Source organism: Apteryx rowi, unplaced genomic scaffold, assembly GCF_003343035.1.
Source record: "Apteryx rowi isolate R43461 unplaced genomic scaffold, aptRow1 scaffold_2, whole genome shotgun sequence".
Classification (NCBI taxonomy): domain Eukaryota; kingdom Metazoa; phylum Chordata; class Aves; order Apterygiformes; family Apterygidae; genus Apteryx; species Apteryx rowi.
Genome location: NW_020448307.1, coordinates 5,295,210 through 5,320,944, shown reverse-complemented (window position 1 = coordinate 5,320,944; position 25,735 = coordinate 5,295,210). Strand labels below are relative to the sequence as shown.

Here is a 25,735-nt window from a genome sequence, read left to right as displayed (position 1 = left end):
GACGCTGAAGGACGACGAGCAGCATGCAGGGCTCAGCTGCGGTCCCGCGTACGAGGCCGCCAGGGAAAGCCATCCCCAAGCAGTGGCTAGGCTGATGGGCGGAAACCGAGGGAACACGGCTGATTTGCGCAACTCCCTGGGAAGAAGAGCATTAATTTAAGGAAGATTAGATTGTCACAATTGCCCTGACAAGAGCGCCTGTCTAGCAAGGCCTTGAGCCTGTATTTTGGGCCACCACCGTGCCCTAGCCGAGACCTTAAAAATACTGTCAATACAGGCTGTCACCAGCGCTATATTTCCTTGTCACTCTAAGTGTGACTGGTTTGCCAAGATCAAGACTAAATTCATGAGCAGCAGCAAGGGCACCTAACATGAATTACACAACTGTCTTTCCTTCCCAGGCTCCCGGATAAGCGAAAGAAAATGCTTTCCCTGCATACACTGCTGCTTTTTATATCCACACCATATTGGCTGTGCAAGCACGCATGACTGCTCAGCTCATCCCACCGTCTCCTCCCTGCTCCCAGAACAAAGATGACGCTCGGTAACAGAGAGGCATTTGGCTATTAAATATCAAAGCCTGTATTATAAAACGCACTGATACCGTGACAGAGTGTTTTGCCTCCTCGGATAAAATGAAAAGGGGGGCAGAAGTGGTGGTGATTTTCTAAGGGGAATTTAGTGCAGAGGAAAGGGACTTTTTGCAGCTCTGGAGAGGCAGTGCGTGCGCGGAGAGCTCCAGCTCAGGAGACAGAAGAGCTCTCCATCAATGGTGAGGAGGGAAGGAAAGCACAAGAACAAGGCGATCAGATGATTAGAGGAAAGAAGGAATAGGAAAGGACCTTTCCCTCCTCCCCAAAAGCACGGGTACAAAGACGAAACCAAGGGCAACAGACAGAAAGCCTTAAAGAGCGCGTCCAGGAAGAGCCCGTGAAGTCGAAGAATTGGCTTTTTAAAATCCTGACGGTGGTACCCCAGGTCCGGGCAGAAGCACTGAAATGACTGTCAATAGGGAGCAAGCACCAGGCCTAGAGAACACCAGATTCAGGGAGGCTGCACACGAGTCAAGTCCCCTCCTCCCAGACCCAGGACACGGCACGAAGCCCAAGGTTCAAAACGAGGGACCCAGAGATGAGCGATGAGCAGAGAAACCCAGACAGCGCCCTCAGCTCTCACAGGAGTGAAAGATGATGTCTTGAGCATACCAACAAAGCAATAAATCCCACAGAGTAATCTTCCATCCCGAAAGCATGGTGTACACTTAGTCTTGAGAATTTTTGCCCAAGGGAAGAAGATACTGGAGTTTCAGTGTCAGCTCACATCTCAGATTCTCTTCTAAACGTATCTGTAAATTGGTCACTCAATTTACTGGGAAGCTGCAAGATTTGATACTGGAAGGAAGCAACCCACTGTTTTCTCTGAACAAGGATTAAATGATAAAATTTTAGACACTGATGGACTGGGCTTGATTCAACATGCCAATGTAGAGATAATCAGTCATAATGAAGAAAGCTTTTTTCTGAACCATTTCTGCCGAAGTTTATAAGCTTCGCTGCTGACAGTTATTTGGTTCATTCAAAGATTTACAAATATTCTGCGCTATGTGGGGTCTCATTCTTCCACTGATGGCACGTAAATGTTTATGATAGTGCAACAAAAGAAAAGCATATTAATTAAAAAGTGTTCTGATTGCTGCAAACTAAAATAATGACAAAACCTGGATTTTAAATCAGTCTTTAGATAAATACAAGGAGAAGAAAAAAATAACTTTCCAATAACTGTCTACTTATGGAAAAGAACTGCTATAAGTTATACTAATAGAAGACTAGAAAGAACAAGAAGATTTAAGTCTGAAATACCAGAAAAATATCTCTATCATCCAAATATTCTGTTGCATCAACCTGTGAGGTTGCCACAAGGAGATAAGTGAATAATTCTTCTCACTTGATTTATCCAACAAACATAATCACTGTTCTTTAGTCACAGATTAGCCAGGGTGTTGCTCAAAATGACCTCCCATTACTTTCCAGCTATGATTTAGGTCTGAAGACAATTTTAATAAAAATATATGGAATCAACAAGTAAAAGCAAGTGAGCAGTAATTTAGATAACAATAATGTCAAATTTATCATCACAGTAAAAATATGATTCACTTTCACCTACAGATCTGCAAAAGTGTTCCATCCATTCATTCCTGAATTACAAATATCACATCTCCTAAAAACATGTATTATTCATACTCTTCTGTTATTGCAATAATCTGAGAAAGCTGAGCTCAAAAACAAAAAACCAAAAAAATCCCCAAAAGCTAACAAACTTTTTATCAGGCATTAGGCTATAATTCAACATCAGAGAGCAAATCTATGGCAAATACCCTTGGGATCATGGCATTACCCTCATATTGGTGTATCAAGCACATTTGGATCTTCAGTTTTTGAGGTTCAGCCAATGGCCTTTGTGTTCCCCAAATCCTGACCGTCTTTCCTGAGAGCTGCACAGACAGTTGCTAGTAAAATGATGGCGAGGAAGATCTCTTGTTATTTTATTTTTTGATGCTATGAGCCTTTACATAGACAGAAGCTCTTTGTTTCAGGTCAAACCCTAACCTGTAGTCACAACCGTAAGTTTATACATTAATGTTTATCAAATTAATATTTATCTAATATTTCATTGTATTTGACAGCAAAAGCTAGCTATGTGGCTATGTAAGCTCATAACACTCTTGCTTCATGAGGGCTTTCTGAATTAATCTTCACATGCACTATTTCCAACCTGCATTTCCCAAGATACAGCTTCTTTTTCTGTTTATAGATTCTGTTTATATATTCTGTATGGTCCTAAGAAAAATGCAAGTGAATACAGTAACAGTTACACCAGCCTGCATCTGCTGGTGTCAGCAGGAATACTTAGAGCTGCAATACTGGATCTAGTATCTTCTATAAGCAAAACTACTGCCGAGAAGAAAGATGACAACATATCTTTAAAGACTGAAGCATCCCCATCTAATCCCTGTGTTAAGCACCAGCACCTACAGGATGGCTTTATCAAAAGCACGGATCTCCCATCAAACCTGAACAATATTTGTGTATTAAAATCCAAAGGGCTGATTGCGCCTTCCACGATGGAAGGGTGCAACAAAGCAAAGAGCGCAGGGACTCACGCCGGTACACACACGGAAGGGCAGTCTCCATGTCTGACAACAGTAACTGCTTTAAGTTGGTGCGCCTACAGCAGATAAAACTAACTTTCCTTTGGATGTACACTGCCTGCAGATGTTAGTATTGATGTACCCCTTTACCACCACACACAACAGCGCTTCCTAAGGCAGTGCAAGCCTTCACCCTGTTCACCATATTCTTTACTTAGCCCATATTCAGCTTTGGACTGACCATGTTCGTTGCCTCCCGATGTCTTCTTCTGGGCAAGCTGCCTTAAGGCAGGCAAAATGTATGTCAGGGAGCCTGCAGGTGATGTAACTCGCACAGTTGGGAAATAAAGGATCAGGCATATCAGAGAAGTGTTCAAACTAAATACAACAAGATTTAGAACGTGCTTTTAAATTTAAGGAAAAGTGTAATCTTTAAATCACTGCTCTGAAATTTACTGGCTTAAAATGAAAGACCTTATGGCAACCCATCAAAGAGTTATATAACTCAAAAGGGTTTTCTTTGCTCAGTGTTGTCTGTGCAAGATATATTTAAGTAATAAAACACACTTCCGATATTAACTCTGCTATACAGACTCTATGATGATAGATTTCAGGTTTGAAAATATAGAGAGGTCTCTGTACAGGCTAGCATTTCTCTTCCATTTTCATTAGAAAGGCTTTTGTTGGTTGTTTTCTACCATTTTTTGTTCATTAGAACTAAAACGGGTTTTGAAACTAACTTCTGCAGAACTCGGGCACGATGTGCACCCTACCATCACCAGGTTCGGTGTCCAGCACAATTGGGCCGTATTCCAGCCTCGGGCAACGCATCAGCTGAAACAGTTTTTCATTTCAGTCTCCCTGCAATTTAAATTGGCTATGTATGATCTGTAAATGTCTTCAAGCTTCACACTATTTTACAGCATTTAACCCCCTGGGAGGCAGGTGACTCTCTGACATAACTCTCTCTGGAGAATGTTAAACACAGAGACTTTAAAATTGGTATTTCTAGCAAGTAGTTTTCATTTGTGTGAAAGGCAAGACATTTCTAAAATAACTTGAAAATCTGAAGTTAAGAGGGAAAAGTCCATTAACAGGTTGAAGCCCTGATCTACAGGAGGCTTTTAGCACTCTATCTAATCTAATTTGTATTTAATAAGACAGGTTTTTTCAAATGGTACATCCACAATCCCTGGTAAGAACCCCTGTGAATGCAATTAATTATTTTGTACTTTCTGCAGAGTGTAGTTTTATATCTTTCGGCATTCTGCTTGGAATTTATAAATAGCCCTGGTGTTGCTTTTGCCTTGTAATGATGTCATTTCTACACATAATTAATCCCATCGACTAATTCTATTTGCTACTCTTAGAGGACGTCCTTTGTGAGGCAGCTAGAAGAAGTAATAGCAATAATTTATGCCATTTTTATTTGCAGTCTTCCATTCACAACTGTGTCGCCCACAAAAACAAGGACATGCCGTTGGTTATTATCTGGGTCAAGAAGTCTTCCAGGGGCCCGAAGGAGAAGAACGGGGGCAGCGGTTAGAAGCACACGTTGCCTGGTGGCACAGCTGCTATTACTCCGTCATCTGCTTGAGACCAGGTCTGACACACGGCCCCTGCACCCCCAAAACACCTGCAAGAAGCCACACAGCAGCGAGCCACAGTTCACTGGTCCTTGGTTCAACTACGGTTTGAAGACACAGTCATGTGGCTCTATCCATGGCCAGTGCTGTGGTGCTGTCACCTGAGCTATGGTGCTTTTGAGAAGGTTTGCTGAACATCAGGATAGTCCAATGATACGGGGGGGGCGGGGGGAACAAAAAACAAAAACCAACCTTCAGTGAAACTGTATTTTTCCATAGAAACTGGCTGCTAACAACATGGAAAGTACCAGGTGTGCCAAATTATGTTATATGACAAAGCTTATGGAACAGCTGGATCAAAGTCCCACCTTCCTGGGGGGGTTTTGTGCTTTGAAATGGCCACCACTACAAAAAGATCACAATATACCTGACAACAGGGGAGTTCAACTTTAAGCTCAATTTTCAGCTTAATAATGTAAGTAATTCACTCTTTACCCGCTTCGTAATAACAATAACCATCAGTGGATCTGGTAACTCCTGAAAAGTAATGACCAGACAGTTTAAGAGCCTTTCATCTGAGTCAAGATCGCCAGCTTCGCATCTGCCAGTCACTGCAAGGCAATGATTCTTCACTGATCGTTGTTCTTCAAGTTAGTGATGTGAACAAATACCTTTTGGGAACTAAATTGGGACCACCAGGCTCATTTCACTGCAGATCAAGAAGAGATGAGGGCCCAAGTGACAGCCACAATTACGGCATTTCCTTTGAAAAAGGGCTGCATTTTCCCTAAGGTTTCATCCTCTCCAGTAAGGGTACAGGTATTATTTAAGTTTACTATGATAAACTGCTGGCAATCTCTTTCGCTGCAGGATACAATAGTTTGCAAATACCCTAGTGCTTGCTCTGCCTGTGTGTCAACTGTCTGACAGCAAGCGTGGATGTGAAGGTGCTCTGCTCCTATGAGCACGTACGTATTGCTGAGAGAACAGCACTGGGTAACGCAGCTCTTAGCTCTCCGATCACCCAGCTGGCTGGAGAAACAAGGGCACTTTTCTTCTCAACGTGCCATGCAGATATGCCCCTAACCTACATGTAGAAAGAGGCAAGAACTCTACACCTGGGAAGCAACAGGAGAAGCAACCCAGACTTGGCCTTCTTTTGAGTAAATGTGCAGTACTTTGCACAGGTCTTGAGCTCGCTCAGCAGGCAGCGTTTCACAGCAACGCACTCGGTATCCACTGAAGCGTAAGGATCCGAGTATTCCCCCTACCCTCCGAAGGGCACTGTCCTGCAGAGGCAGAGCATTTAGCACTCCGACAGCCTGCTGCTCTGACGATCTTGCTTTTGGAGTTGCAATTGGTAATGCAATCAGGGAGTTCAAGTCTTCGAATCTGTTCTCTACTCTAAGCATGATGGAGGAAGAAGCTGCTTCAGCACTTACGACTGTAACAGAAACAGGTTTTTACAGACATCATCCTGTAGCCAGAGAAGTGTGAGAAAGCTGTGGAAATGATGAACTTTATCACACGTGAGAGAAGGACACAGCTACTGAATAGCTCAAAATTCACAGATTCCACCTCTCCAGGTAGCTGGGCCAGCCTAGCATGCCTGCTAGCCTCTAACCGGCACCAGAAATGACCCAAGTATAATGTAAAAAAACAATCCCCAGAAAGATTCAACTAAAGGCAAAGCAGTACATGGCTGCAGACGAAATGTATAATGACCATTATGTCATTACAGATCTATAAGAAATTCTGTGTCTCAATACAAAACATTAAGACTGCAGACCGATGTTCAACAGCCGCGTGGTTGACGGCCACAGACAGACATGCAAGAAGAGGATAAAATACTCTCATGCCGACTGAGTTCTGTTGGCATTTCCAGTCCAGCAGCCCGGCGCTCGCTCGGGGGCGGACGGAAGCTGTGGAGGACGTGCTGGCAGATGGGGCAATTTGCCTGATGCGGCCGCGTATTGCCCCAGGACATGAGTTGTGTTTGCAGAGGTCCTGCAGGGTGAACGCTGTGAGCCTGGGCAGAACCCAGATTAGGACTGCATCCTGCAAGGGTTTCCTGTCTTTTCCAGCATACGCAGAAACTGGAAGAGACAGCTTGAATAACAGTGCCATCTCTCCCCTTGAAAGCCTCTGCTTTTCTATTAATAATTCCTTGCTTTTTAGAACTTCTCATCAATTAATACAAATGCACATAATGCAACGTTTAGGCCACTGATTGAAGAAAACCACCCCCATTTAACTGCTGAAATTTCACTGTCCACGCTACCCAAGGAAACTTTCCCTTTAAACATTTCAGCACTTTCTCCCCCTCAAATCATTCATCTTTTAAAAATCTTTTTGACCTGACAATGCAGGTTACTAAAAGTCTTTTGAGATGTCTGCTCTATCAATCTGCAGAAATTCATACCGAGATCTCACAACCAGCATTACTGAAATCTAAACTAAGAAACTTCCCTCTCTCCTTTATTTCCCTGCCTTTTCATCAGCATCTCTTATAAGAAAAAGTGAGTACAGCTAGCTAGACCTAAAATGACCCCCTTCACATTCTTTTCTCAGTTTGCACAGGTAACAACAATAGGAGACAAAAACTTGCATTAAGAAGAAAATATCCTTCAATATCTTACATTTGGAACAATATATATTATTGATTTTCTTCTAGGGAAAAAGATATGAAGAATGCATGTGGCAAAGACTACTTAGGATTACAGTACAGCAAACCTTATTGTGATTCTTTCTCCCTACATATTTATTTGTACGTACAACACATTAAAATGGGTAAAAGACAAGCAGATATCATTGGTGAACTATCTGAATTATATGGAAACAAAAGATTAACAGTTTAAATCCGTGTGGTTATACCCATCTTATCTGCTTTCCCCTATTAAGTTTCTCATTGATGAACATGTCACAAAGGGATAAATGCAAGTAGCTGAGCCCTCTATTGCTGTTTTGTGTAGCATTACTTTTGGGAAGAAAATTGCCAGTGAATTTAAGGAGTCCTCTCATATAATCTCATTGTTGGTGACCTGGCACTGGCCCAGTACGTACACCGCCAACAGTCGAACTACGGAAGCCCAATTTTTTGACAGATTTATGTCCCCTACGACATCTTCCCATCCCCACTGCAATATCCTCCCTTCTCCCTCTCATAGCACTCTATGCCATGACCATCAGCTCCCCATCCAGCCCCTGTACGCTCTGCAGGATCACCGCAACGCTCCCAGGGCCTCTCCAAAGCCCCAAGCCCCCCTTGCCATCTCCACTGGCTGGATGAAGTGAAGACCTCAGGGCAGAGTACCTGAACACATAGGGAGGGAGAAATGGAGAAGAGGATACGAGTTGCCCTTGAAGGGATGAGACAAAGTCATTCAGGAGCGGCCTGATCCTTACGCTGCCATCACAGGGGATTAATAGGGACAATTCCATGTTTTGGAGGACTCTGTCTCACATCCACCACTTCCCCTGTCTTGGGAGTGTCACTGCAATCCAGATCCAAGAAGGGACTTAGCTCCCCATGAAAGCACCTGAAACAGGATTTAAGCACTCAGATCCCTTTGGTGAACCTTGGCCTTGCCACAGCTCTCCAGCAGTGCAGAGAGGACAAGAACGTCCCTTCACTTCACAGCCATGATGGACCTGAGGGACCCTGCAAGGCACCGTCATGCAAGGGACCAAATCAGAGCCTGAGCTTCAGCTCTGGGCATCGCACCTTCCTCCCACGGGAATCCTCCCCCTCTCTCAAACAGAGATATCAACCTGCAAGGTATCATCACATGGATTCTGGCATTTCTAATGAGGCTATGGATGTTTTGAGGGCCCAGCTAGGTTCCCCTCCAATTTTTGCCCTGGATTCTGTGAGAGTTCATCAAAATTCAGATTTTGAAGAAAGCATTTTGAGCTCAGACTGGCATTTTTCTATAAAACACTCTCACTGGAAGATGTTCATATTATTCTACCTGCAACAACTGTTCCAAATTCTCCTCATGAATTATGTAGATAATGTGAATGTGATTTTTTTTAACACCAGCTAAATACATTTAATTTGATGCAACTACTTTGTGCATTACTATTTCAAACCAAATTTATTTGTGCATCAATATGCACAGATTTTTCAAAGATGAGAAATGCATTTACTTGTGCACTTTGTGCCACATTTTGACAACTCATTGAGTAATGTCAACCTCGAGATGTGTTTTCTAGTCCAATTATACTATAGGGGCACATTTCAGCATGATGTATTATATAAAGAAAATACACACATAAATCCCATTATTGGTAATGGAAACTACGTGTGTTGCACCTCCCACACACCGTTTCAAAACTATGCCCCACAGAATCATTTTAAATAACTCATACATTCTACACAGTATGAACCTGTTATCTAAAACTATTCCTTTGCCTAGCTCCATTACAAAAGGACAAGAGACAGTGTGCAAAGAACAAGCCTTATGGCTTCAGCCCCTTAGAGTTTCAAGCCTTTTCTTTGGCATACTAAAAATGTAAAGCAGCCTGTATCATTCAAATAATCTAATTTTCCAATCCACCTTCATTAACATTGCTGGCTGAAGCCAATTACAAATGCCTTAAGGCTCGTAGCCTCATAAGCATAGTGCGACAGGTCAAATTTTATTGTTTGCTCCATCCATCATTACTGACACACTAATTCAAAGTACACAAGGCACAGTCTACTCACTGCTTCTTCTCTCTCCCTGTGCACCTGCTGCAATTTTAATGCAGAGGGTTATTAAGTAGTATAGCGTCTTCTGTCATTCAGGGCTCAATTCTGCCACGCATTTAAAGAAAAAGCCCCAAATCATAGTTTTCCTCTAACAGCAACAGTTTTCTCCCTTGGGGTTAAATATGTCCAAACAAGTCATCACTGATGATGTGTTTGAGCAACAGAGACTTCTTCTGATAATCTACCGTACTGTGGTAGTGAGATTTCCAAAAATTCAGCCACCAAACAACCAGCATTGGGGAAAAGCTTTCGGAATGACTTGGAGGACTAACCAGGGTTTTCATTTATGTTGCAAAACATCGGCGATATGCCAGCATCTCCCAGCCTGAAGACTGGCACCTAACTTCATTTTTCAAGACGCTAATGAGACGCTTAATGTTAGGCATAAAATAAAGGATTTTGCTGAACCACAGCCTGTGGTACAACTATCAAACTGAGGCTTTAATCCACCCCTGCAGGAGAAGAGCGTTTAAGCAAGGAAACGCGCCAGTCTTTTTTAATTCAGTCGGACTCCAGCATGTACCACGTCAGCACAAAACCACCTCCTAAAAAAAGTTTTTTTTCTGAATTTTTGGAAATACTGAGCATCTAACAGTGAGAATGATAGATATTCAGACCTCTAATTCTTGGCAGTAGTTACCACGGTAGCTAAATATGAAGTTTCCTCCAAAGTTGCAGGAACTGGGAATTAGTGAGGAGAAACTCAGTAACATCATAAACACTAAGATGTTTTTAAAAAAGCACCTGGGGGCAAATCAGAAAAACATAGGGAGCAAAAATTTCCTGCAATGACTTGGCCTTTTTCAGAATTGTTTTTGCTATATAAAGACATAAAGGAATTAGCTTAAAATAAATATTTAATCTTTGACAGCAAGGAAGAAGCAAGAATCTAGTTTAAAAACTATTTTAACATACTGTGAATTCCTGTAATAAAATCCCCAAAGACTTTTAAAACAATACACTTTCATAGCTTTTATTTTCTGTTATCTGATAACAAATGAAATGTAAACATGGGAAGCTGCATTATCATATGGCAGGTCTAATTACTAAAAGGTCTAGGAATAAAACTGAGAATTTGTAGGTAAGCATAAAATTAATGCATCCAATTTAAAGAAGATCTATCTAAATGAATCCTTTCAATTGAATTCTAATCAATTTAAATGAGTGCAATAAGAAGAGGACCATAAATAGTGTGTACATGTTTGCCTGCAATATTTATCTGGAGATCATTATCCTGTGGGAGCACACGTGAAATGCAAGGCAACAATAACAAAAACCTGTATTTTTTCAGCACCTAAACGACAAGTTCTTTCAATTGGTTTACAGAGCTGTACGAGTACTATTAGAGCCATTTGGGGAAACTCAATTGTAAAGAATTTAAGTGAGTTGGACGGAGAGAGAAACGGACCTTATGCTACCTAAACCTTCCTCTCTTCCCATCAGTCAGTGACGATGCTCGTTTATCAGAAACCTGAAGGTTATTCTGCTCTGCAGGTCCCACCACGGTCTTTATACACGGCTCCCGCAGTTATATATTGGGGAGTTTTTAGGGAGTTTAGAGCACCGTTTCCACAAACTCCAGTTACTAAAATAACATGCCGAATGATTTACCATCTGCAGCAACAAGCATCATATTGAGAATTTTTATCACCATGTCCTCCAGATTCTGCGGTCGTAACTTGATAATTAAAACACCCATCTCTGACAAGCCTTAGCTATGGTAAAATAGCAGGCTCAATAATAATAAAAAAAAATACGGATTCAGAAACTGACAAAACATGCTAATCACGACGGACCCAGGCTGTGCAAAGCCAAATTGCTTTGGACTGAGCAGTGTTAGATTATGGAAAAACAAACTAAAAATACACTTTCCCTGCTAGACAAGGTTACAGAAAGGAGATAAACATTGCCATAGCCCAGTTAGATTGACTTAGCAAACAGTTGATAAAACTTGGAGGTAAAACTTTGGGCCCGTGGTTTGCTATTTGCCAGCGCCATCGGCTTATTGGCGCCAACAGAACCAAAGTAGCAGGGATTTTATTTTGACCAGTCTCTCCTAAAAGAAATCGCACGGAGCAAGAACAAAACGAGGTGCGATCCACCCAGCTCGGGCCCCCGAACGCCACCAGCGTTTCTCTGTCCTCCCTTTCTGCCGAGCACGAGATCACCGACACCACTGACTCCACGCAACCCCCGCTGCCTTCCCAGCGCTGAACGGTGGCCGCAACGCTCGAGCAGCCGGCTTCCCGCAGCAGCGATCGGTGCACTCGGCACAGGAAAGAGTTCTTCATGGGATTCAAAAGTTTTCCAACTTTTTTTTTTTTGAATTCGGAAGGATGTCCTTTCTGCCAATCTGCATTTGCAGCACTCTGTTGCTAAGACTCCAAGGCTCTTCCTCCAAAGGCCGGCGGGAGAGCAGCTGGCACGCTTTCTGCACGCGCACCAGCTCCCGCGCCACGTTAATTCCTTGTGAATTCACAGCACCTTGAAGCTTGTTCAAGGACGGAACAGGCCTTGCCCCATAAAAACTGCCCAGAGCACACGGTTTTTATTTGTCGAATCATTCCAGAAATCTCCTGGAAAAGGTAAGCAGATGTTTTGGCTCTAAAAGAAACAGCTTCTTTTTTTTCTTTCCAAAACCGATCTAATGCTGTAGGTGTTTTGAGGCTATAGAGATGTCAGATGATACAGGAAATTAATACTCCAAAAGGACAACAGCTCTCTGGTGGAAATAACACTAACGATCTTCTCAGCGCTAGCAATCAGCTTGCTTTTCTCTTCTAGCTGCTCTCATAATTCATATTCTGCTAGGTGGAAAATCTGGTGAACGTGTGTATTTTGGGGGTTGGGCTGGGAAGCTGCTGCAGAAGTCACCACAATGCACAGACCACCGGTCGTGCAGGCCTAGTTTCTCGCAGCTGCAATATAAAATTGTGAGAGGATGGCTTGGGATTTTGAATTTATTTTTGGACACCACCAAAGGCGAAGCAGGAGCTTCTCCACTTTAACATAAAATGGAATGGGATTTAAAAGGAAGCTCTGGAATTTGCTGGATCACACAGGTATTCAAAGAGTGTTCAAAAGTTATACCTCCCAGCTCCTTTGGAGTTTCAGGAAGGTTATCTCTGCCAGGAGAAAGCCCAGATTTGATAGTTTTACAGTGCTTGCTTGTAGCCAAAACACCCCTGAGAAGCTGCGCTGGAAAGAACACAGGAGACAGAAAGCCATTTTTTGAGTACATTAGCTGACAAAAGATAAATGTGGTTCTTCAAGTGTGCATGAAACTGCCCTGGAGATATCAACTGTCTTAAGCTACTGACATGGATTCCAAGGAAAACAACTTTCCCTTGATAAACAATAAAATCTTCTGACCATCAGCTCATAACTTGTAATATTTGGCCTCAAGTACGAATGGCTGATCATTAATACTTGAAGAAAAGTTGAAGATTTGGCCTAGAATACCTCTGCTACTTTATTTTCAGTCTCTAATTGTAATGAACAATTTCTAACCATTCAGTGGATGTTTCCTTCATCTTAGTAGATGCAGCTAAAACGTCTGTCAGTCCCGCTGATGTAAACTTGCAGGGGCTCTAGTAATGCAAAAGAGTTCTTTAATTCCCTGCTAACGTCACAGAGAGGAGAATCTGGTCCCTTAAACTCAGATAAGCCCGATGTGCTCTCAAATGGACGAAGACAAAACAGAGAGAACTGAGAGGAGACCCAGCGTGAGCTGCAGGATTTATTTACTAGTAGAAGTGAAGCTGTAGTGAACTATATGGGTGGTGACAGCTGTTTACGGTGTGAGAGGCAGCAATGCATATTTTATTACCAAGTCAACACTTTTCTAAAGCCTGGTTTTTGCTTTGCTTACACAGAAGTGTCTTTGATCATAAACAAACTGATGGCCAGCAGCGCTGCTGAAGGGATGCTGAGATCTGGTGCACAGAAATACATCAAACCCGTCCAGGAACAAACAGATAAGACCGGAGGAAGGTAACGTAGCTTAGCTTTCAGATAGGACATGAGGAAGGCAACTTCTCAGAGCAGGGTTGTGGTTGCTTTATTTGTTTCAACACATTTGAGCCTACGGGTCTCTAACCCTGGGCAGGTATGAGAATAATGATGGTGATTATACTGGTAACAGAAATAACAATTAAATCAATTTGATCTTAACTGTATGCATCATCCAAAGTCCTTTTTAAAAGCCCAACCATACATAACTACAATTTTTCCTGCAAAAATATTAAGCCATCCAACACTGAATAGGTACAGAAATAAAGCCACTGAACTCATCATGACCAAAAAAAAGAATCTTATTGTTACAAGCTATGGAAAATTAAGCATAAAATTCTCTAGTATTTCTAAAACTTGCTTAACCACGGGAACAGAACTGCATAGAAGTGATTTATGTCCCCTCTCACAAGTGCTCTGCGCTCAGAGACATGGATTTCCATGTCTGCTTCAGCAGCAGGGGAATTCAGACCAAGAGGTTAAGGGATAAGTTTTCAAAGTCACAGATGGTGCTTAAATGCCATCTGTGCCTTACAAAACCCATTCCCGAGTAGGCTGATGGAAGCCATCCCATCCTTTGCCAAGGTAAGAATTCAGCTCTACCTTATTCCCAATTCTCTGCTCATTCCTTGAGACCACGCTGAGAAAAAAACATAGAAGCAGAGGGGTGTTTTTAGGATAAGCGGCACTTCAGCAAAGCTCAAAGACATAACATTGCTCTCCTCGTGCTTCAAGCCAAACAAAAACCACGCAGCTGCAGTAGGCATGGTTCAGAGCCCTGTGTGCTTTGCCTTTTGAGGGACAAGGCTCATTATTGAGGATTGATTAAGCAATAACGGCATCGCATTGCTTTTGGATTACAGGACTCAAGTCTCCCTGGCCCAGGCTACAGGCAGAGCGCAGGAACGCCTGCTGGGAATACAGCGGCCAGATGTGCCCTGAACAAGTGTGTGATCTATAAAAGCACTCAGCTTTAGACAAATTCTACTTCTCCCATGGTGCCCTGGAGTTTCCCTGTTGTTTTCTGTGAGAATAAAGCCAGAGAGACCAAAAGCCTCACACCAGATGTATTGCTACAGTTAGGACCCCCCCCCCCGCAACACCTGAATCAAATAAATGAAATGGAAATGAATGTTGAAAACCTACTACTAAAATAAGGAGGCTGTAATGACTTGGTAAAATATTTTTCTTGTAGAAAATTCCAACAAACAGTCACATTGCACAAAACCTATTAATTTCCACAAGAATGCTTTTTTCCCAGTATTTAAATAGTTCAATAAAAATCTTGACCAGCCAGATCAGAAGACTCCTAGAAACCTACAATTGGAGCTGTCATGTTTAATACTGAGACATTTGATGTAAAAAAAGAGGAAAAAATAGAACCCATTCAAGATTTTTCACAATGATTTCAAACTAACTCTCCCAGTATTTTATTAGGAGAGTGAGTCCCATTCTTTCTGCAGTATGAAAGCAGGAAATGATGTGAACTGCCCAACATCACTGAAGGCAGCAGTAGCAGAGCTGGGTAAGATACCAGATCTGCCACATCCCAGCACAGGCCATAACAGCCAACGTCAGCCCAACAAATTGTGGACTCCAAAGCCTTGACTCTCAACTCAGAACAAAGAATTGAATCCATAAATTAAAAGAAAGAAAGAAAAGGAAGAGGAGAGGAAGGGATCCTTCATTCTTATAACTCCCACCAGTAATCCCTCCCATCTCAAAAAATACAGGAAGCAAAAGCATGAGGCTGCCTTTATTTTCTTCTCCATGGATTTCTTTAACTGTTTCCTACCTTTTCTTCATCAACCTGTTTTTTCATCTTTCCTTGTCTTTCCATAATTTCCCTTACAAAACCCAACCAATCCAAAAAGTTAGCAAAAAATTTCATCCAGCTCTTCATCTAACTGAGGACTTCTGGTCTTAACACTTGCTAGAGCTCTGCTGAGTATCTCATTTTCCACCAGGAATGGTGCCAGCTGCATCTTCAGAAAGGCTGAGTCACCAGTCACCACAAACCACAGCTGCATAAGAGCACCCCACCTCTAGAGCACAGGTAACACAGCTGGATTATGAAAAACCTAAACATGTTGCACTAAATACGCAACACTTGGAAACTTTACAAACATTTAACTGTGCATCCGAACACTGAGTCTTCCTAATTAAATGCATCATCCCTCATGATGCACACATTTAACTAATAGTGTCTGGTTATTTTAGTCATTATTTTTTCTCTAGTTTCAAGATTCTTGGAACATTATTTCTTTTGTATATCCCTTAATATCAAATTTGTTACCTAATGTTATGACAACAGGAGGTGATTTTTCCATTTTCAAACAAAAAGAGACATGATCATGGGCTTAATTAGTTTGCAATGATTTAATTAAAATTTGCAGAACAACAATGTACCTAATTACAAGCATAGTAATTATGCCAATGTACTTTTCAATCTTTGAAGGGACTATTAGTCACTGAGGTGGTATGTTTTGTAATTTAAGATCATCCTTATTTTCATTTTCTGATTAGTTAAGTGCAGTCATCGTCATGTTCAGGTAATTGCTTTATTAACTAGCTTAATTAAACTTCCTGTAAAACTGACAGCTACACAGTTATTCTTAATGTGTTGCTGACAAAAACATTAACTAATTACATAGTGCTCTTTGCAGGGCTTACTTACATCACAAGCTTAATTCATTAGTACTTTAAAGAGCTTTGCAAACTCTGACTGCAATATACTATGGAAATGTTTTGTATCGCTAGAGTATTAAATGGAGCTGTTTGTACCCAGGAAACAGCAATCTCTCTTTACAAGCTTTAGAGTAGCGGAGGGAGAAAGTGCATATTTGAGGACTCCTGGATTTCGAGCAATAACTAGATTCAGTGACAATTGGCTCTCTGGGCTTTGGGTTTGTCAAATAAGTTAACAGGAAAGGGCACTAGAGGGTTTCTAAAGTTTCCAGAAACACAAAAAAAAATTATGCAAGTCCAAAAAACACTGGGAACTATTGCTGAAAATAGGATGCGGGGACTGAGTAGATATAGGCCACATTTTCCAACTGCGCTTGAATTTTATCGTGTCCAAGCGCAGAATTATCTGGCACAACTGAAGAATCCAACTGTCCAGGAGATGGAGCTCTTTCACGTTCATTATCTGAAAAGAAAACTGAACGTCTTTACCCCCTTCAACTTCAGCACACGTATGAAATGGCCACAATAACCCTGATCAGCAATGGGGACAAAGTTTGAGAACACCCCAGAAAGAAACAGCAAAGGTTTAATGCCTGAGGGACGGTCTGATTTGCAAACCAGTACAAACCAGCCATATAGCAAGCTAAGTCAACTCAAGAGCCACGGAAGTGCTCAGCACCCCTTTCCCTCCTGCTCTGATAGTTTGGGGATGGTTTCTAAATCCCCCTCAAGTGCGAGATCTGTGCATGGACTTCTTAACAGTTTTCAGCATTTTCCCCTTCTCCCTTGTGTTGGAAACTAATACCCTTAAATATTTTCCACTAAGAAATGGAAGAAAGAAAAAAAAATATATTTGTATTCCTTTGACTAGCCCTCAACAAATTAGTCAAGAGGCTGGAGGCTTCTACATACATGGAGGAAGTTGTAGACCAAGTTCAAAATCCTGCTGTATCTAAATCAAGCAGTGAGCTGAATGGGATATTTTATATCTATCTTACATGAGTTTTATGACCCTTGTATTGAGTGCTTTGGGGTGGATCACTCCAATTTTTGGAAGAAATTCTGGTCTCTAGGTCTGCAATCTAAATTTTAATGATGAAATTTTCATAGATTTTTGGAAAAATGCTGGTTTTAACAAAAAGCCATTCACTAAGAAAATCCAAAGAAAACCTGCCATGCTGGTTCCTGAGGATGTCTGGACCTGACATTGACCTGAGCTAGGATCCATGATTCTGTTTCACTCTTTTTACCCACAGTAAAAAGTCTCTTGCTGGCTGTCTCTAGAGATGTCCAGTCATAATATAGCAAATTCCAGTAGACTGCACACAAGAACATGCCCTGTGGCCCCACAGTTTTTTGTAGGACCAATAACATTTCTTCTGCTGCTCCGCAAATGGCTTCCTTTTGAGAATCCTAATCCCTCATAATCGATGTGGATAGGCACAGCCAGTTCCCAGCACTATAATTAACATAAGCAAAGTGTTTTCTTTCAAAATGCGCTCTCCACAGAAAGCAGTAGAACGCTGAAGAATGTGAAATTCTGAGGATTATCAAGCAATGCAACACAGTAAGATGATAATACTTTTGCTATCTTGCCATGCAGCCTGTGTGAATGGAATATTTTATTATCCATTCAAGAATGACTAACACACCATTTAAAAGAACAACAATTAAAAACACATTTTAAGTTACTTTCTTGGAATTGAATCAGTAATGATTTCTTGAATTTTTCATGAAAGGACAACAAATTAACAAAAAGCCCTCCACCTTCCATAAGCCATCTCAAGCATCATCCAAGGCTATGAGGCTTCAGATCAAGTTCTGCAGAGTTAATTTTGCTTTTAGGGCTGAAATCAAACTTTCAAAGAGTAGGAACTAAAAATGCCAAGCAGTGATGTAAGGCATACTCAGGACCTGTATAAAAGGAAATTTCAACCTGAGTCAAAGTTGAAATGGAAAATGAACATACTCCTTTCTTAAATAGCAGTACTTTAATGCAGATGAGTATGTTACCTTCAACATCACCTTGCCTTATCCAAACAGACAGATGCCACCACTTTTACCTAAGAATCCCCAAACCCACCAGTTCAGCCTAGTATCCTGCCAAGCTGTGGCTGCTTAAAAGAGTATATTAAAAAAAACCCAAACTATAAAGGAGTAAAAGAAACAGCATATCAGAAACAGAACAAATCAGTCCTCCCCAAATATATCAATCGTCCTGGCTTCTGGCATTCACTGGCTTAGGGACTCACTGAGCTAGAGCTAGAGGTTTAGCTGCCTACAGCAGATCCATTCTCCACGGATTTATCTAATCTCATCTATATCTTTGGCCTGCACAAGACTTTGCTGGGGTGAATTTCACAATTTTATTCTGAGCTGAAAGAAAAAAAAATGCTTCCTTTGCTTTAAAACTACTGACTCATAATTTCATTAGATCTTGTGTCAGGGAGCACAACATGCCTTTACTATATTAGTTGTGATTTCATATAAAATCATGCTGAAGAGTTGTTTTTTGTGTTTCCATGCAGGTTTCCAACCTCTGATCATCACCACTGCCCTTCTCTATGTACTTCCTAGTTCCACCACATCATCTTTGAGGTGCAGCGATGGCAAATGAAGGCAATGAAATGTCTGGGCATTTACACAGCAACATAATAATGCTTTGTGCTTGTTTTCAATTCCTTTTGTATTTCTGTATTTGCATTTTTGCCTGGTGGTGATCATTACACTGATATCTTCAGGGAAAGAGCCAGAATGATTCTAAGATTAAGGGGCTAAACAAGAGCCTGTGATGCTATGTGTACATTTACAGTTATTCTCTGCTTATGTGAGTTATTTTGCATTTTTTGACACCTGAATTACATCTGCATTTTATCACTCAGTCACATACTTCTGCAGTATCATTTCCTTTTCACTCATTTTTACCTCAGCTAGCAGTCCAAAGGGAGGAAACAGCAAGCCCCAGTACAGGCTCCCCTGGGAGCGTTGAACGGTGGCCCCCAGTGAGCGGGGCAATGCTTTGATGTTGCTCCGACAGGCCACGAGATACGGGGCCAAAACCCGGTTCTTGCCTAAGCCCCCTGCTATACTGGCAGGAAAAGGCAAAATCTAACTGAGCGAGGATTGATCAAAATGCTGGTGTATAGATAAAGCATAAATACAAATATTTAACTTGCACGAACTGCATCTTCTTTCTGCCTGTAGGAGTGTATGACCAATATATAATTCCTTTTTAAAGACTTTTTCCCTGAGACGTAGTGGCTCTGCTCCATCTTTTGTTCACAGGTTTAGCAACAATCCTTTCCTTTGCCCAGCGTATCACTACATGTGTACAAAACTGCTGATAAATAGCGGCGCAAACACAGACATTGGAATCCCAAGCAGTGCATGCACACCCAGACGTCCGCCCTCCTGCATTTGCACAGTCCATGCTAGTATCGGCCAGCACCGCAGTGCCCGAAACAAGACTTGCCACCTGCATTGCATCTGAAGGGAAATTACCAAAGAAAAGCTGTGATTTTAGTGACCCCAGGATCAAATGGATTTGGGGAAGAGAGAGCGATAGCATTCTCTGGTGAAAACTAGTGGTGAATTTGAGGAAAGCAGTTGTGATCCGTTCATAAAAGATATTAGAAAACCATGATTGTTATTGGCAATAAAAAAGTTATTTATGAGGACATTAAAATATACCATTTAGCTTTAATGCTCTGTCTAAATGTTTGTACTTCATTTACCAAAACTTGTCTTTGAAAGAAAGATCAGTGAAGCAAAGCTTTTAGGAGAAGTTGTAGAGAGGCCACGATGTTCTACTGATTACTGTAATAACATATTCCCAGCTTCACAGTGTAGTGTACTGTACACAGTGTACGCAGTATATTGTAAAGAACAACAGCGCTGCAATAGGGGATCTCTGTTATTCAGTACAGGGGAAGCACACATGTTCCTAGGCCTGGATGCTGATAAATGAAGATGAGACAAATAATAAATCTTCAGTCTTCTGCAAGTCTCCTTAAAAAAAACTCCAAACAAACAAAAATACCCCCCCACCCCCAAACAGAAGGGACTTCTGGGAGGGATATCTTTGATGGTCAAGAACATCAGCGTTGGGAGCTGTTTGATGCGTTCACTGTATCTCTCAGGTTTACATCTTAGTCTCAATAGTTCGGTGAATTTATGACATTGGCAGAATTTGGGATAGAAAAATATTTGGATCTAATGGTAAAAAATATAGAAAGACAAAAAGATTCAGAGCTCACACTGAATGACACAGGTAAGATGCACAAAAATGAGTGCAATAGCGTGACTGAATATGCAACAAAAGCTATTTACTACAGACTAAAATTTACACTCTCAAGGGTTCAGAGGAAAAATCTGTTCTCAAAATGAGCCCAATTTTAATCCTAAATACCAGTGCTGCATTACTGTATCAAATATTCCTAGTGAGCATTACTAAGAGCAACCTGTTTAGCAGACAACTCGGAGCCCTCTTTCTTCCCGCAGTCTGCGTGTGCAAGGAAGAGGGTGTTCCTGCTATTTGCTCCTTTGGCCACGCAAATCTTTCAGCCAGAACAGAAAAGCAGCTTAAATGAATTAGCCATGGCAGCACTCTAATACCTGTATCTGTTAATGGATGAAGGATTCGAGCTGACCAGCCGAGAAGCGAAAGTAGCTGCAGCATCACCAGCACTGTTATGCTATGTTACAGCAAGAGCTTCCCCCCCCCCCCGATCATTTTTTCCTTTGACTTTTTTGGGGCTATTTTGGATTTTTAGGGGTAGTTTTACTGGCTGGCAAGCCTTATTCTCGATGTAGGAAGAGCGAAAAGCATTAGGGGCATTCCCCAACCATGATTTCCAGTGACTGAAGCCCCGTTTGCGGAACACATGTATTTGAGTCATGGAAGGTTTTATTTGATAATGCGAGATCTGGACTGCTGAATTAAACATGGCTGTGAAGCCAGTTTCTCTTATTGAATCAAGCCCTAAGGTGATCATATTTTCAGCATAACAATGAGCCAATTTAATCCCATTGGGAATTTTTCATGGTATCATATGTGCTGCATCTGGCACGAGAAAGTATTAAAACTGCGATTTAAATGAATTGTAATATGTTACCCATGCAGCCTGAAAATCAATCACAGAATGATGCTACTGCCAAATTATCTTACCACGCGGAGACTAAATATAAAAACCAGAACTAGCCCAAACCCCTCTGGTCCAAACAAGCCAATTTGATAAAATGAATTCCTGTTGCATCATCAATTTTGAACGTGTTCTAGTTCATTAGCGAGAGAGCGCTATTTAGAGAAACATTTATCATGAAAGTCATAAAATGGCCATTTGCCATTCTGACTTGCTGTTTTTGTCAAATATGTAAAATGTAAGTTTATCAGCACTTTTTAAAACAGAAAAATATGAAGAATTAACAGTAGTGTCTAATTTAATGCTGTCCATTTGCTAAAGTTATTTCCTCTTCCCATTACAGCCTGGATAACCGCCGCTGGCAGAGTTTGGGGCGGAAAGCAGCAGTTACCTTGGAAGTGTACGTATGTCCATCGGAGCCGCAGACAGCGCCGGCGTGCGTCCCGGGGCACGGCTTGCACTTTGCTATGTTAGCTGCTCCAGTCCAGTGCTTCGGGGCCACGTTTCCCTTCTTTTGTCGGAGGCTGTAAAGTAAAGGACACCAGTTTTTTGGAACATGCTCGCATAAAACAGCGGAAGGAGAATTTCTGCAACCAAAGCAAAGCTTGATTTTGAACAAAGTATTAATTTAAAGCAAGCAAATTTAATATGGCTCCTAACGATGCTTCTATAACGTGGCACGTTACAGCAGACAATCTGAAAGTTATAAATGGATATGCAGTACTAAATTAACAATACTTGGCAGCTTCATTTTGATTTATAACTGCAAATGATTTCAGTTATAAATACAACCATTTATTAAACTGCACAGCACTCCTGGTGAAGCAGGCAAACCATATTAAATCCAGTTTGTATTTAGAGGGATTTTCACCCGGCCTTCTCCAAGTTGCAACGTTCGTGCCAGCAGAGGAACTACTTTGCAACTTATGCTCAGGTATCTCCGCAGACGACTGCTCATAAATACCAGGCAAACAGGCATTTAAAGTGAGCCATCTGTTGAACCTTGTTTTCACAAAACACAGAGTGAATTTTCAGATTTATCTCAAGACATGTTAAATCCCTTAGACAAGACTATTAAAATCAGTCAGTAGTTGTAGTAACCTAGGCACTCCTGGCTTCCAGAAAACAGTAAGTCATTTCAAACATTAAAAAATAATTACTCTTAAAATGGAGTTTGGGTTAAGAGTAGGTAGCAATGATTTTAAGGCTAAATCCTTTAAAAATACTGCAATTTATATTAAACTTAAAAAAAATGCATACAAGTACAGATGAAATATCCAAACAACTTTGTCTTTGTATGCGCAGTAACTTATATGCCCGCTCCAGAAGAGGCTTGATTCGCAGAGCAGTCACATTCCCACCAGGAATGCCATAAAGCGACAGGGAGCATCTCCAAATCGACAGACGCATTTGCACCACAAGAGCGGCTGTAGTTTTCCTTAAGCCACAGACCACTCACTTATTGCATTAAAAGCGCCTACAGAACGACGTCTGTCCCAAAAACACACTGCAAAATATGTGCAACTGATTCTGATTATTAGCTTATTTTCCTGTCATAACGAACTCCTCGCCTGGTACGACATTAAGTAATTATCACCAGCATGCTGTTGAGAGCCAATTAAAAGTTTGCTTTCCAAACCACAAGTCAATGTTACAATGCAGATTCATTTTGGCCCTGTCTACTTGTCTTTTACTTCAAAACATTTACAAGGGAAGGGAAGGCATCAGCTTTGCTGCAGATTCTTAAGAAAAATAACTGCCATCTGCCTCGTAGCATAGTAAAGAAAAAAAAAAGATATATAACAGTTTGGCTAGAAATGCATTTCAATGCACTGCTGACTGACTTTATCACAGTTTTGGAAAAATATATACAGATACATTTTAAAGCAATTTCACTACGGCTTGCAATTTGCTGCATAATACTGACTCTGATGTAATGACACATTCAGCTGCTAAAATAAGAAAAATTCTCTTCTTTCATCTCAGTTCAAGTTTTCTTCCAGTCGAACCTTTGTCACGGTGATGAATAGTCCTATTAAGCAGCTTGTGTCCACAAAGGGAATCCAATCGCAATATCATCAACTATGAAAAGAGAAGCCTAATATCCAAGACAAAATCCCCGTGTTATTCCGAAGTAGCTTTCTTAGCACGTGGAGCCGCTTTCCCCCTTGCAGACGCGTTCTGCCTTGCCGAGCGGTGGTTCGCGCAGACGCCGAGCGCCGCGCCTGCGGGGCTGCTCCGGGCTGCACGAGGCCGTGCCGTACGAACCGCTTGCATCAGCTTTCCAGCAGTAACTTTGACTTTTCTAGAAGCTCCTCTCCAAAAATGCTTTGTCACCCAAGTGTAACTATCAGCTTATTTTCTGCACCTGCTTCTATTACAGGGATTTTTGTCTTTTGAGCTTGAGGAGCGAGTCCGTTCTTTCCCTTTACTGACGGTCCTGCAGCTCGAGCAATGCGCAAACTCGGAGTCGAAACACGACGTTAGGACGTAGTAACGGCGAGCGACAAGCAGAGGTTGGCGAGGGGGGACGTGAGGGGCGCAGTGCCCTTCCTGCGCACACCGAGGGGGAGCAGACTTCTGCGGTGGCAAAAGGCAGACTGTGGGGCTGCAGGACGCTAACCTTGAGGCGCGTGCACTAGCTCCGTTATCCCCAATAACGTTTGCCGCAAAGCCTTGGGGGGGATGAGAGTGGCTGAACCAACCGGCGACTCAAACTCAAACGCGGACTCCAGCTCTTAGCTAGACCGAAGCCAAAGGAAGCACACGAGCCTGAAGCTTTGGCTGGTAAGGGCTACATCCATTACTCTGGTCCACAAGCAGGTCCCCCCGGCACCGCTGGGGAAAGCGAAGATGCCGGCGCGGCGGCTCACGCCTTCCGCGCAGCCTCACGAGCCCCTCTGCATCGCCAGGCACCTATGCCGATAGCCACCTCGGCCAGGTCAGCTGCAGGATCTTCTTCCGACGTCAGGAGGAAATCTATTCTCTCCAGCAGAGCAATTATTTAATAACGCGGAGAATTCACAGTGGAGTAAATCTTGGAGCATTTTATTATTTCAAACAGAAAACGCAAGTTAGTGGTTTTAATAGCGCTTCCTATAACGTGCCTAACGAGGCGGGGGATTGCTGCAAGAAGTCTGCAGAGACCCTGGTTCCTGCACGCGCCACTTAGTTGGCGGCGTGTTGCAGCAGCCATCTTGGCTGCAAGGAACATTTTGGGTTTGAGAAAGCGGAAATATTCTTTCCAAGCTACGGCTGTGTCAGAAACAATAGAGCAAAATGTCACCGTACTCGGAGCAAGTCAAATGCTCTTTTGTCAGCTTGGCCGAGCGAGCAATAGCTGAAAAATTTAACTGGATACCCAGATCCCCCTGTCCTGATACCAAAAACACAGGTAAGCGCCCACCTCCTAGAGACGAGGTCTGTTTTCCAAAAGTAAACATGTATCGTTCTGGAGTGATATTTTGAGAGGCTGGACGAGACTTTTGGAAGCTTTTCAATCCCATAACCCCTAACAACACATCAAACACCCAAGTAAACAAATTAAAACCTGGAAAGCGTATTGGCTGCCACAGGCACCCAGCCTGCAAATCCCCTCTCCATGGCTGGCCGCGTTCACCAGCCCCGGGAACACGTCTCGCTAGGCCGATCACCCTGTTTTAGAACAAATGTGGCAGGAGCAAGGCAGGCCATAGCAAATGAGCCCTTACTGTTTTTTCTGACAATTTAACCAGCTTTAATGCCGCTTTAAGATTCGGAGTTGAAAAGCTCTCCTACAAATCATCAGCAAATAACAACTGTGCAGAGGGAACAAACCCGAAATCCCGCACGGGGGCAAAGGTCTGCCACGTCCAGGACAGGAGGCCCAAGTGCTTGCAATACTCCAGAAGCAAATCGACCTAAAACGTCTTACTCAAATATATGGACTTCGAGACAAATCCTGCCTGCCTTCACTTTCGTCAGACTGCTAAAACGACGCACCGGAGGACGCGAGATTTAAGGAGCAGTTCAGTTTTACAGAATTTAGCCTCTCAACATTTTAACGCGTAAGGAATTTTTAGCGGCTGGCGACGTTCGTGTTTCAACGCAGCGCGAACACACCTGACGCAGCTCCGTTCCTCAGACGCAGTCACAGCACCGATCGCACGCTCCGAAAACACAGGGACACCACCGCAGGTTGGCTCGTCCGGCAACGGGGTGACTTCGGCAGGGCTGCCAGTGGTCGCCGGTCAGGCGCTGGGGCTCCAGATGGCCTCACCACGCAGCCTGCCCTGAAGCCACCAACACTTGCAACCCACCCCAGGTCTTCCAAGCACAACGTCTTGGCTCTGGAAACAGGAGAGCTGAAGCTGTGGGAGACCTGGCTCCATGCAGGATTTCCAAGGCTTCTAGGTCCCTGGCGGAAAGC

General features: G+C 42.4%; 1 protein-coding gene across 1 annotated transcript in view; it reads right to left on the bottom strand.

Moving 5' to 3' along the window:
- The window catches only part of SPOCK1 (SPARC (osteonectin), cwcv and kazal like domains proteoglycan 1), a 319,830-nt gene that overhangs the window by 78,892 nt on the left and 215,203 nt on the right, over positions 1-25,735 (bottom strand). Inside the window, exon 4 of the mRNA XM_026063359.1 lies at positions 21,719-21,851. Coding sequence (XP_025919144.1) covers positions 21,719-21,851 — 133 coding nt within the window. The remainder of the gene's footprint in view (positions 1-21,718; positions 21,852-25,735) is intronic.